This window comes from Setaria italica, chromosome II (assembly GCF_000263155.2).
Source record: "Setaria italica strain Yugu1 chromosome II, Setaria_italica_v2.0, whole genome shotgun sequence".
Taxonomy (NCBI): Eukaryota; Viridiplantae; Streptophyta; class Magnoliopsida; order Poales; family Poaceae; genus Setaria; species Setaria italica.
The window spans coordinates 48,342,698-48,355,225 of record NC_028451.1 but is presented as its reverse complement, the minus strand read 5'-3'; the positions used below and the strand labels follow the sequence as shown (position 1 = coordinate 48,355,225).

The following is a 12,528-nucleotide window of genomic DNA, read 5'->3' as shown; positions in this document are numbered from 1 at the left end:
GAGCAGCTGCAGCCCAGGTCCAGTGTCCAGGCAGGCAGCCAAAGTCGTGGTCTCGGTCGTGTAGGGGTGGGAGCAACAGCCAGCGCAGCTCCTACTACCTCATCGATCTCCCGGCAGCAGCCAGCGCAGCAAGAAATACAAAAAGGAGCAGAGCATGTCGTGCGTGCATGCTTTGCGCTCGCAGTTGTTGCTGCAGTCCCGTCCCAAAAGAAAGGGCCCCACGCTTTGCTTTCCTACCAATTTTTTTACACAAGAAATAGCAAAAAAATTCCCCCACCTGCAACTCTCCTGCGAGTGAGTTGTGAGGGAGCACTACTCTGATTCTTTATTACGGAGTGGTCGTTAACAACAACAACAACTACTAGGCAGACGCAGCTGAGGTCTCAGGAGGAGGATGGGTTGCTGTTACTGTTAGTAACACCACGGCACCACGGGGCTTGGCTTCGTCCCCCCATCCCCCCTCCTCGAATTCCATTCCTTGTCTTCCCCGCACCCGCATGCACCAATCGCCAGCACTCGCCTGCCGGTGTTCGTGCGTTCGTTGCCCCCTCCACATCCATCGGAAAGCTACGCATCCCCAACCGCCTCTCCTCTCGGCTCTCTGTCTCTGTCTCCCGGCGCGCCTCCCTCCCTCCCCCTTCTCTCTCAAAGGGGGTGATGATGCGCTCAGGTGGTGAGGTCTGATCGGAGGACTGACTGGGGCAGGGCAGCGCTCGCCGGCCGGCCATGGCTATGGCGGCTGCCGGCGCCGCAGTGGTCGCCAAGAGGTGCATGAACCCGGCCTGCGGCGCGCCGGCGACGGCAGGCGGAGGGGACTGGAGGAAGGGCTGGCCGCTGCGATCCGGCGGCTTCGCCCTGCTCTGCGACAAGTGTGGGTACGGCCTCCTCATCTTCCCCTGTCCGCTCTGCTTGTCCTACCTATCCGCCGTCGGCTTCCCGACTTCTGAATGGGGGCGGCATGAATCGGTTCATGCCGTCTTCCCCTCTTCGCGTTTTTTCGATGCTTTGCGACTTTATACCCCTTTCTATATTTTTTTCTTTTTCTAAAAAGTGATGATGATTTTACAACCTATTGAAAGTGCGGCGATTTGTGGATTCGTCCTCCTAGTGGATTCCCTAACAAAACCCAGCGAATAACCTGATTTATGCGGAAACCGTGCCGAGGTGGAGCCTGTGGAAACTTGCAAAGTTGCGTTGACTCTCTGCATCCACTGCTGCTTGGGTGGGTGGTAAAATTCAGACAAAGCAATTTCGGTTTCGTAGGATTTGTTGATTCACGAGAGCGGAGAGCTCACGCTCGAGCGGACAAGCTCAGCTGGGAATTTCGTCAGTGTTCAGTTGCCCAGAGCTCAGCTGTTCGTCACTGAAAACTAGAAGTACACTGACATAGTGACATGGGCATCGGTCACTGTGGAATTGCCCCCAACCAGTTCTGATTGGATTGATGTCAGGGATGACCTATACTTCTGTAGTTCTGTTTGTAGAAGCGACTATTTGCCGAGCCTCTTTTGTGCTATGTGATTGGATCAAAACTGCTCTTGTGGTAGCAATACTTTTGCCCTTAGTTATGAATTGGTTTTGTGCATGAGGCCGTCATATTTGATTATGGAACTACCGTTTTTGCTTGATTGGCCCTTTTACTCAGCAAAGCTTTACTGTTTAATTCCGTAGATTGGTCAGTTTCTGATTTCTTTTGTGTGGTTTCTGGTGGACATAGGTTGGCATATGAGCAGTTTGTATTTTGTGATATATTTCACCAAAAGGAATCAGGATGGAGAGACTGCTCATTTTGTGGGAAGGTGAGGAGGTGACACAAGTCGCAAATAGTATGCAAGTTCTTGCGCTGAGTTGCATTGCAACAGTATTCTGATGAAATTTTACTATTTCAGCGTCTCCATTGTGGATGTGTTGCTTCCAAAAACTCTTACGATCTACTTGATAGTGGAGGAGTTCAATGTGTCATTTGCATGAGAAATTTAGCAGCACAGTCTGTAAGTATCCTTTTGTCGCATTATCCACCTTCCTCTTCCAAATCATCTGATTGTGTTTTTTACAGGCTTCTGGTCAAGTGGTCCCAAAGCTTTTTCCATGTCAAAATAATCAGCGCATCTTTGGTAAAAGCGATGAGTTATTGTTAGGAAGAAAATTTGAACAATCACCCTCCCTTATGCTGGATTCCAGAAATGATGAAATTGCTGTTGTAAATAAGAGCAATCACCCATTCATGGTGAAAGGCATAGAGGCTGGCCAAAGCAGTAGCATCTTGAGGCAAAAAGAGATGGAGAATGGTTCAAGGCAGATTAAATGGGAACAACCAACCCTTAGTATTGGGGACATGGGAAGGCCTTTCTTAACTAGGTCTCAGAGTGCATTAGAGTCACCTCAATATACTCGAAGAGATGACAATAAGGATCCAACTACAGATAGCACAACAAGTGAGTCAATTTCAGAGGCATGTCTTAGCATGAGCTTGGGTATTGCTAATAATGGAAACAAGATGGAGGCTACTTCAACAGTGGAAAGACCTATACTATCACCCACGACATCCATTGCTGAAGGAAGAGAAATTACCACTACATTATCTCCCTTTCAGCATGCACAAAGGGCTCGGCATTTCCTGACCAGACCACCAAGGGTTGGTGAAGGTGCTGTTTTTGATCCAACGAAAGATATTTTTCCACATCTTCGTGTTGCTAGGCCACCTGCCGAGGGAAGGGGCCGCAATCAATTACTTCCTCGGTATTGGCCAAGAATAACAGACCAAGAGCTGCAACAAATATCTGGAGAGTATCCTTGATGAATTTATGAACTTCCTGGTGACATTGACTATTGACATTTAGTTACTTATAAATACCCCAAAATAGTTCATTAGGCTGGTAAACCTTTATAATATGCTGCATAATAGTCTATTTTGTCATGGATGGTAGTTTTCTTTTGCCTTCCTTGACTATATTTTGCGTGAAGTTCGAATTCCACAATTGTTCCATTGTTTGAGAAGGTCCTAAGCGCTAGTGATGCAGGCCGCATAGGGCGCCTTGTTCTTCCAAAAGCCTGTGCTGAGGTAAGTTTAACATCCCTTTGGCTTCCTTTTATAATGCAAGTATGGTTTTACATTGCTGATTTATGTTCCAAAAGTTAATTGGAAAGGAAAACCGAAAACATGACTTTCCTCATGTCTATATTCCATATAGGAAAAGGACCTTAATCCTGTACATTGAATATAGATAACATGGAGAGACTGATCCATGTAATGCCTAGCACTATCGTATCTATGTAGTATTGCCTTGATGTTACTTGAGTTCCTATAGTATGTGTCCACGGATACTCTTGTAGTCTTATGCAAATAACTAAATCAAATCTTTTCATTGTTATGATCTACTGCGTCTGTTCACAAAATTACTGCTAGTGCAGGAAGCTGCTTCAGGCTAGACCATCTTCCTTTTCCCATTGTTTCTGTGTCATCCTAAGTTAACAAGGTGCTTTGTGTAGGCATATTTCCCCCCGATTTCTCAACCGGAAGGTCGCCCCTTGACAATTCAAGATGCAAGAGGAAAAGAATGGCATTTTCAGTTTAGGTTTTGGCCAAATAATAACAGCCGAATGTACGTCTTGGAGGGTGTCACACCATGCATACAGTCCTTGCAATTACAAGCTGGTGATACAGGTGATTAGCAACTCATTTCTTTGGACACGTTCATAAGAATCGTCACTGTTTGCAGTACGCACTTCACTATTTTCTTGAATGAAGTCCATTTTTTTAGACTACGCATGTCATGTGAATCTTATTATTTCTTACAAGCTTTCCATGCTATAGTCAATTATGTTATAGAATTATGACATGTATTCCATGTTCTCTGAATTTTTTTTACTGGAAAGGTTTCTGTAATTACTAATGGTTGTTTTTTGCAGTGACCTTTAGTCGGATAGAACCTGGAGGGAAACTTGTTATGGGCTTCCGGAAGGCCACAAATACTGTCAGTCTGCCAGTAAGTTAGATTTTCCTATTAATTTCTCAGTTAATCTATTGTTGTTGTGGGTGTTTATTTTTCATCTGCTTTCTCATGTTTCACTTTGATGTTTGTATATTACTTTCACACAGGACTCGCAGATCTCAGCTATTGCGAATGGTTCCCTTCTCAGTGAGACACTCTTTTCTACTGCAAATGAGAACTTAGGAGTAGTAAGTGGTTATCCCGGATTCCTTCAGACAATAAAGGGGGCTGCAGATCTCCATCCAAGCTCTCTATATGATCATCATATGAACTCAGCTGATGGGGATGTTAGTTGGCTTAAGGCAGATAAATTCGGCAGCAGGCCAGATGAGGGGTCTCTGCAGTTTCTACAAAAACGAAGTCGCAATATTGGTTCCAAAAGCAGGAGGTTCTTAATGGATGCTGAAGATGCCATGGAGCTAAAGCTTACCTGGGAGGAGGCCCAGGAGTGGTTGCGTCCTGCTCCCTCTGCAAAACCAACTATTGTGATGATTGAGGACTATGAATTTGAAGAGTATGATGTAAGTTTACTGTTCATTTTATTGTTCATGTTCTGGATTATGCAGCATCCTCTCTGGCAGGCACAAAAAGCAGATCATTGTTCATGGCAAAATACTTGGATGATCTTCAACCTAATCTTACTGTACTCCATATATGCAGGAACCCCCTGTCTTCGCAAAGAGATCAATTTTCACCATCCGTGCAACAGGGTAAGTAAATTATTGGACAAAAGATAAAGTATCATTAATTTTTGTTTTCTTTTGAGTGATTCTGAATAGTATACACAATGGATGACTTGTATATTTTTCACAAAACATTTTAGAGACCTTTCCCAACATAAAAAACCTGAAATTACTTATGTGCTAAGATCTTTTGCCTCATAATCTCATTGAGTGAGATGCATCTAGTTCCAGGGTGATGTCTTTACTAGTTATAGAAGATACTGGGACAGGATTTTATACCTTCCACCAAAAACGACATGCCAGAATACTTTGAGAGGTGGAAATGAAAAGAAAAATAATTGAAAAAGTGATGATATTCGACCAGCTATTGCATTAATTGTGGAATCATACCATCTTGAAATGTCATGTACATATTATTCGCATCAGTGTGCCAGTTTTGTCATTTTTTTTTCATTTTGTATTTGTAGGGAACAAGATCAATGGATTCAGTGTGACGATTGCTCAAAATGGCGCCGGTTGCCTCTTACTGTTATTGTTGCTTCCAAATGGACGTGCACTGACAACTCATGGGACCCTAAAAGGTAATGCTATATTGTTCTCTGCTGATATGTTGGGTGCTGTGTGGTCAAATCAATATTTTAGTTAATCTTGAAGTTCTGAAACCTTGGTATGATGATCACATTGGTGTGAAACAATGCATTGTATATGGTTTTCATCTGTTCTGTCATTTTGTTATGGAGGCTTATCCATAGTCTTGGTAGATCATGAATTTCGGTTACACTTAATCCTGGATTTTCTAGATTTATCAATATACTTTAAAAGATGACCTTTTTCTCTCTTGTATCTCTCTCAGTAATTCTATCTAAAAAACTTCTTTGCATCAGGCCCATCTTTCTGTGATACTGTCCCTTGCCAGAATCTTTATTCTCATTTTCTATAATACTTCAAATTCAACTGTTTCAGCTGCTCCTGCTCTGCCCCTGAAGAATTGACCCCAAAAGAGTTGCAAAGTGTTCTGCAGCAGTATGAAGGTACAATCTACTTATACTTCCTAACCTTTGATAGAGAATTTTTAAGATGCCGAGGACATGCCATGTAAGGACATTGGGTTAGCTTACTTGACCTTGTTAAAAATGGGAACTTTGTGCACTATACATAACTTTTACCATATAACAGTTGACTGGTTGAGTAATGAGGCAGTGAGGCACGAGATAAGTCAAATTGATCAGTACTATGCATAGAGCTCATGCTGCATCTTTTGCTAGTTACTCCCTCCGTTCCAAATTGTAGGTCATTTTAGCTTTTTTAGGTTCATAGATATTATTATGCATCTAGATATAGTGTATGTCTTGGTGAATAATAATATCTATGAATCTAAAAAGTCAAAACGACCTACGATTTGGAACAGAGGGAGTACAACATAACAATGGAACATAGTATCAACTAGTTACCTGTTACTGCAGAAATGAGGAGGCGAAAGGGCAGCTACGGTCTGAAGCTGAATGTGGCTGAAATGGATGCATCCAGCCTTGATGCCTTGGCCACTGCTGCGGTGTTTGGTGATGTCGGGAACCAAGGTACAGCTTCAGTTGCGACAACCACAAAGCACCCCCGGCATCGCCCTGGCTGCACATGCATTGTGTGCATCCAGCCACCCAGCGGCAAGGGCCCGAAGCATAACCCTGCATGCACCTGCAACGTCTGCATGACCGTCAGGCGCAGGTTCAAGACTCTGATGATGAGGAAGAAGCAGCGGCAGTCGGAGCGAGAGGAGGCCGAGGCGAGCAAGAAGATCACATGGGCGAACAGAGACGAGCCCGAGGGGAGCAACCTGTCAAGATCCCCACAGACGCTGGACACCACCCGAGACAGCAGTGATGTAACCATGTTCGACAAGGTGGCCGACCCGAACAAGGGGCACATCGACCTCAACTTCCATCCTGCTGTCCGGGATGATCATCAGGGACAGCACGGTGCGCAGCAGCCCCGGCCGGTGAGCATGATGGGCCTCCTGGAAGTCGCGACCCGGCCCCTGGACAACTACATGAAGCAGAACGGCCTGACGAGCCTGGCCGGGGAGCAAGCGGGCGGCAGCTCCAGCACTGCCACGGTCCTGCCGGCTCCGGTGGAGAGCGAGGAGCGGACGTCCAACGAGGGCCGTGTCGCGTCGGTGGAGCGGAAACGGGAGCCTGACGCCATGGCCGTCGACGAGGCTGGCGACAATCAACAGGACAAGGCTGCCGACGATGCTCCTCTTCCTCCTCCTGCTGCTACTTGACAGCGTGCGTGCGTGCGTGATTGATGGGTGTTGTCAGTGTGTTGACGTGCGTATCTTATCGGCTACTCTTGGTGTTTTTTCAGGAACAGCTGGTGAGTTTTGTTGTGAAAAATCAAATTACGATAGGTTTTCACCGTGTTGCTTCTCCTGGAGTAACTTACGTGTACGTATGAGGCTGTTCAACCGCAGGTGCGCTCTGTGTTGGTTGGTGTTGTATCTAACGCTTAAACATTGGTTTCAATAACTCACATATACCTGATTCGTACTGTACATCCTATCTATTGTACTGTACCAGGCTTGCATGCCCATAGAAATTTGCATCCTCCTGAGTAGGGTTTTACACCAGTAGAAAAATAAGTTTGTGGAAGGAGCATATTAGTGTGGGTGAGACCCTGTTGCGAAAAAGACGTCCTCGAACAATTAAAGTTCTGAAAGAAAGGCCTAAATGCAAGTATGCAACCTTGGGACCAATGTTTACCCAGCAAGCCCATGTATGCTATGGACTTTCTTTCAAGAAGGCCAGCCAGCTCATTTACGTCGGCCCAATGCATGCCCGGCCCACCGTGGCGCCGCCCCCGTGGGCGATCACATGCTCCTGTGTGATGAGCGGGGCCCACCCCCACCTCCTTCGTTCCCAGATCCCGCACTCCACTCTCTTTCAGAACGCAACACAACACGCCACACCACACTGTCTAGCTAGCGCAGTAGCCGCGTACGCTCCCCGAGCCCCGAACGCGCAGCCGACCAGACCAGAGACAGCAGCAGACACAGACACACCTGCCCGTCGCAATGGCGATGCCGCCCAAGCCCGGCGACCCGCCGCAGCGCTCGCCGGGGCGGAGCCCCAACCTCAATTTGCCTTGCCCGCTCCCGCCCGTCCCGGGCGGGGCGCCGCCGCCGCCTCAGCCGGGCGGCGGCCTGCCCCCGCCGCGCGTGGGCCAGCACCGCCGCGCCAGATCTGAGGTGGCCTTCCGCTTCCCGGACGACCTGGGCGCCGGCGGGGGCGCAGGCTTCGACGAGATCGGCTCCGAGGACGACCTCTTCTCCACCTTCATGGACATGGACAAGATCGCCGGAGCCGACCGCGACCGCGCCGCCGAGACCTCCTCGCCGCCGCGCCCCGCCAAGCACCGCCACAGCGCCTCCTTCGACGGCTTCGGGATGGGGCCCGCCGCCGGAGGGACGGGGGGCCAGCAGGACGGCGCCGGAGGGGTGTTCGGCGAGGTCATGGAGGCCAAGAAGGCCATGTCCTCCGAGCAGCTGGCCGAGCTCGCCGCCATCGACCCCAAGCGCGCCAAAAGGTGACGCCTTTTCTTCCATTTCCAACATCCTCGCATTCGGAGAACTAATAGCTAGGACTCTGCTTTGTAGTTGGTTGGTAGGTAGGATTGCAGATGAGATGGTTCCTACTTTTTGTGATCTACTGGTGGATTGGGGTTTAAGGACTTCTAAATTGTGTACCGATACAGAAAAAGGGAAGATTGCCAACTGTGGGTCTTGCCAACTCGTGGGGACTTGTGGTCTGGAATCATCATGGATAGTGAAAGGCAGCTTATAGGATAGGGTTGCAGTAAGCTGACCAACTGAATTGGGTACAGCTACTTCACCTGTTGTCGCTTGCGAAGGTTTCTTTCCAAGTGAAAGCAAGCACCCACAAGAGTATTGAAATGCTATTTTTTTTGTTTTGCAAGTTAGCACTTTGCCTGTAAAGGTGCATTGTGTCGTTTACTTAAATAAGCAGAAGGCGGAGGTCAAAAGAGGCGGGATACTGCATCCATTTGAATTGCTTTTGTGGCATTTTCTCTTTGCTGGACACACCGTAGATCCTCCAAGATGGTTTTAAATAAAAGTTATTGAAGTGTCGTTTTGTTTAGTTTGGTTATCGTGTTGGTCCCTAAAGCTGCATCGAGTCATTTATTCTTACACATAAATAGATGGTGGGGGTCAAAAGAGGCGGGATACGGCATCGATTTGCTTTATGACATTTTTCCACACCGTTATGCATTACCAAGGTCCTCCAAGATGGTTCAATAACTTAAAATGGCTTACTTGTAAATTGGTTATTCTAGCTCAAAATTGTATGTTAGAACCTATCTGTTTCCCTCCTTGGTGTATTTAAAGTTACATCAGATATGGTTATATTTTGTTTCTCAAAGCTTTGTACTAAGGCCAAGCTATACGATTCCTAAATTTATGATATAGTGTTTTACTTGTGACATTTCATGCAATTATTTTCCATGTTTGCTCTTCTCATTGACTTTTGTAATATTTATCAATTAAAAAAAAACTTGACCTGCGGGGGGTAAGACAGCCCCCGGGCATTTTGCTAAGAAGAAGATCTTCTCACGCAGGTCGAGAAAACCCCCTAACCCCTGCCCCACCCTTACATAGTGGCACCGTAGCCCATGTGAGACGACCAACGACCTGGGCCGGGCCTTAGACCTATGCTTTGGCTTGGGACAGACAAGGGAACTTTTTTAACCTCAGCCTGAAATTCGCTCCCAATTACGCTTCTGTATTGTTAAACATTGATACAAGGAAGATAGCATAGGGCAGTTCTTGCATAAACATCGTCAATAGCAATGCATTTATTAGGTATATTTCTATCTCAGTCCTGAAGGCTGCTTTATGTTGTTGTCTGTTGAATAAAATTTTAAATTAGTACAGAGGTGGGAAATGGTGGAAAATTGTCGGATATTAAATAGGAATGCAGCGTTTTATGGTATTGTTTCCGCAAGGCATTTCTATTATTTCATGCCTAAGACCCTCCAAGATGTTAAATGAAGATGGGGTGAATGTTGGTACTGTATTGATGCATCTTATAATTCAAAAATCATGAGTTCAATTTTTTTTTCCTGTTTCAGTTAACTGCATTGCACATTAGTATTTCCCCAAAAATTTGCACTACAAGGAAGCTGTGTAATACCTGGATTTATAATTTAGGGTTACTCTTGTGCTGGTTGGTACCATCGCCCTTGGTTGCAGCCATGCATTGACTTTTGTAATATTTCCTCAATGATATATTATGTATTATCAGGTGAACTTAACTATAAGTGATAATAACAATGATAATGTAGATATTCATTTGTGTTATGAAACATTATCATATGGTAGCTACTTTAGCTTAATTCATTAGGTTCACCACAGCTGCTTGATCGATTTTCTTTCGAGCATGTGCCCCTTGAAACTTGTTGAAACCAAACTATTGTGGTGTTGTTTGGAAATTTAATAATGTTTGGCTTGCTGCTGAGGAGCAACCGTCTTTTGATTCATTTCCTAGGTCTGCAGCTGCTCTCAATTGTATTTTGTCTCTGCAATTTTTCCGTTGAAATTTAGGACGATAGACAGAAGAATGTACAAAGAGAAGGTTCTATTAAGTAACTGGAGCATAGGCAAACTGATTTTTGTATTCATACCCATTACACTTGAATTTAGCAAGTTAACTTTCATCTGTCCATATCAATGGTTTGAACTTTACTATGTTATGTAAATTATCTTACAGACTATGTGATTCCACTAGTCGAACTTTATTATGTTATCACGTAAATCGGTTCACTGTGTCATCTTTTGAATCATCTTAATCAGCTCATTGTATTAGCTGCCTGTATTTCATGAGTGTCAATTGAGTTCCTGAGCTTGTTTTGGTGCAGAATCATAGCAAACAGACAATCTGCAGCTCGGTCAAAGGAAAGAAAGGCTCGATATATAACAGAATTAGAACGGAAGGTTCAAACTCTTCAGACAGAGGCTACTACTCTTTCAGCGCAGCTGACACTATTCCAGGTATGTTTCATCCTTCTGTTTGTGTCATGTACTGCTGCACTGTGTTCAGTTCATTTATTTCCAGTTTAAAATGACAGTGTGCGTAATGACATTTAATTTTCATCGATACTGCGCAAACAACTGCACTCCATGGTCCATACTTGCAGCATGTATGAGCCAGATTCCAATTGCTTTACAAATCACCAGTCAGAATAAGGTTTTCTCTGAACTGATGCACTTCCCATGGGAACTCAACACATGCTAGGATAGTTTTCATGGTCATGGTGCGTTTTGACTAATGCCATGCAGTGATATGGGAAAAATATTAGTTGTGGTTGTTTTATGGTTTTCTCAAGGATTGGAGATTTGAATGGTGATGCTCAGTATGTGACAGTAAAAAATCTGTTTTCCCTGTTGACCAACACTGTGGTTTTGGCAATCCCCATTGATCCGATTCTTATTCAATCGACACCTTGTTACTTTGTTAATCTTATATGATCAACTTAAAATTTTGAATCAGTACTTTCCAGTATATTTGCTGGACTGGTTCTGTTTTCTAAATCTCTGAGCAGGACTAGCAATTTATTATGTCCATGTCTTTTCTATTAAATTGCTTGATGTCCTTCACGCTATTGTGTTTTACTGGCAGAGAGACACAACTGGACTTTCTGCAGAAAATGCAGAGCTCAAGATAAGGTTGCAGGCCATGGAGCAACAGGCTCATCTGCGTGATGGTGAGTACTTAACTTCCTCATATTTTTTTGACAATAGGTTCATGTTAGTGGGTGTCTCATTGTAGCAGACTAGCTTCATATTAGGCAGATCAGATAACTTAGCCAAGGGATAGAAGTTCTTTTGGTTAAGTGTTCTAGTGCTGACCATAGACTTTGCAAAATCTGAAGCATTGTTTCAGAAGCTATACCATGTGGGGTCATTTCACACATGGTTAGCTGGTAGTGTATGAACAATCTGCAACCATTGAACTGATTCTGAAAAGACTCTTATTTACTGATGGAAATACCCGTACCTTTGCAGCTCTAAATGACGCACTGAAGCAGGAAGTGGAGAGGCTTAAGATAGCAACGGGTGAGATGTCGAAGTCAAATGAACCATATAATATGGGAATGCAGCACATCACGTACAGTCCTTCATTCTTCCAGCTATCGGAGCAACACGCAGTTCAGCACCATGGAAATATTCAGCTGCCGCCTCATTTCCAGCAACCTCCTCCCAGTGTCCCAAGCCACCAGATGCTATCCCACCCCAATTCCCTCTCGGATATGATGCAGCAAGACTCCCTTGGGCGGCTCCAGGGGCTAGACATTGGCAAAGGGTCAGTGGCTGTGAAGTCGGAGGCAGAGGTCATGGTGAAGTCAGAGGGCAGCTCTATATCTGCAGGTGAAAGCAATAGCACCTTCTAGTTATACCATACATCTGCCTTCCAACAAGAATTCGTTTCTTTAGAGTTCTTTTGTTCATAGTCTGACATCCTTGAACTGCTTCCTCCTTCGCGGTAGGCTTATTTTTTATTCAATTTGTTATATCTAGTTAACATTGTTCAGTTGTGAATCGATGTCATCGGGGTGGCTGATTCTGTAGGGACATTGATATGTTTGTTTTGGGTTCATTCTTCTGTGTGTTATGGTTGTTTCGAGTTAGGGGTTGAGTGGGCACTGAGTGATTGGTTTTGCAGAATTCCTGTTCTCCATCCGTTTTAGCTTGTTGTAGACTTAACAATCATGGGTTCTCCTTTTGGAAATATGTACATTTTGTGTTGCTATGCTAATTTAAGTGAGATCTCTTGATGCTCAAA

General features: G+C 45.0%; 2 protein-coding genes across 2 annotated transcripts; both read left to right on the top strand.

Annotated features, from left to right (window-relative positions):
* The first annotated feature begins 363 nt into the window (after positions 1 to 363).
* Positions 364 to 7,223, top strand: LOC101783850 (B3 domain-containing protein Os07g0679700). The gene is made up of 12 exons (XM_004958642.4): positions 364 to 875; positions 1,718 to 1,799; positions 1,890 to 1,991; positions 2,057 to 2,787; positions 2,965 to 3,061; positions 3,490 to 3,664; positions 3,910 to 3,986; positions 4,100 to 4,513; positions 4,653 to 4,702; positions 5,143 to 5,256; positions 5,639 to 5,706; positions 6,139 to 7,223. Exons 1-12 carry the CDS (start codon positions 727 to 729, stop codon positions 6,951 to 6,953), a joined length of 2,874 nt encoding a protein of 957 aa, XP_004958699.1. The 5' UTR covers positions 364 to 726; the 3' UTR covers positions 6,954 to 7,223.
* A 129-nt stretch (positions 7,224 to 7,352) lies between these two features.
* On the top strand, positions 7,353 to 12,528 carry LOC101783447 (transcription factor RF2b). Its single transcript, XM_004958641.3, has 4 exons — positions 7,353 to 8,254; positions 10,604 to 10,736; positions 11,365 to 11,449; positions 11,751 to 12,528. Exons 1-4 carry the CDS (start codon positions 7,743 to 7,745, stop codon positions 12,134 to 12,136), a joined length of 1,116 nt encoding a protein of 371 aa, XP_004958698.1. The 5' UTR covers positions 7,353 to 7,742; the 3' UTR covers positions 12,137 to 12,528.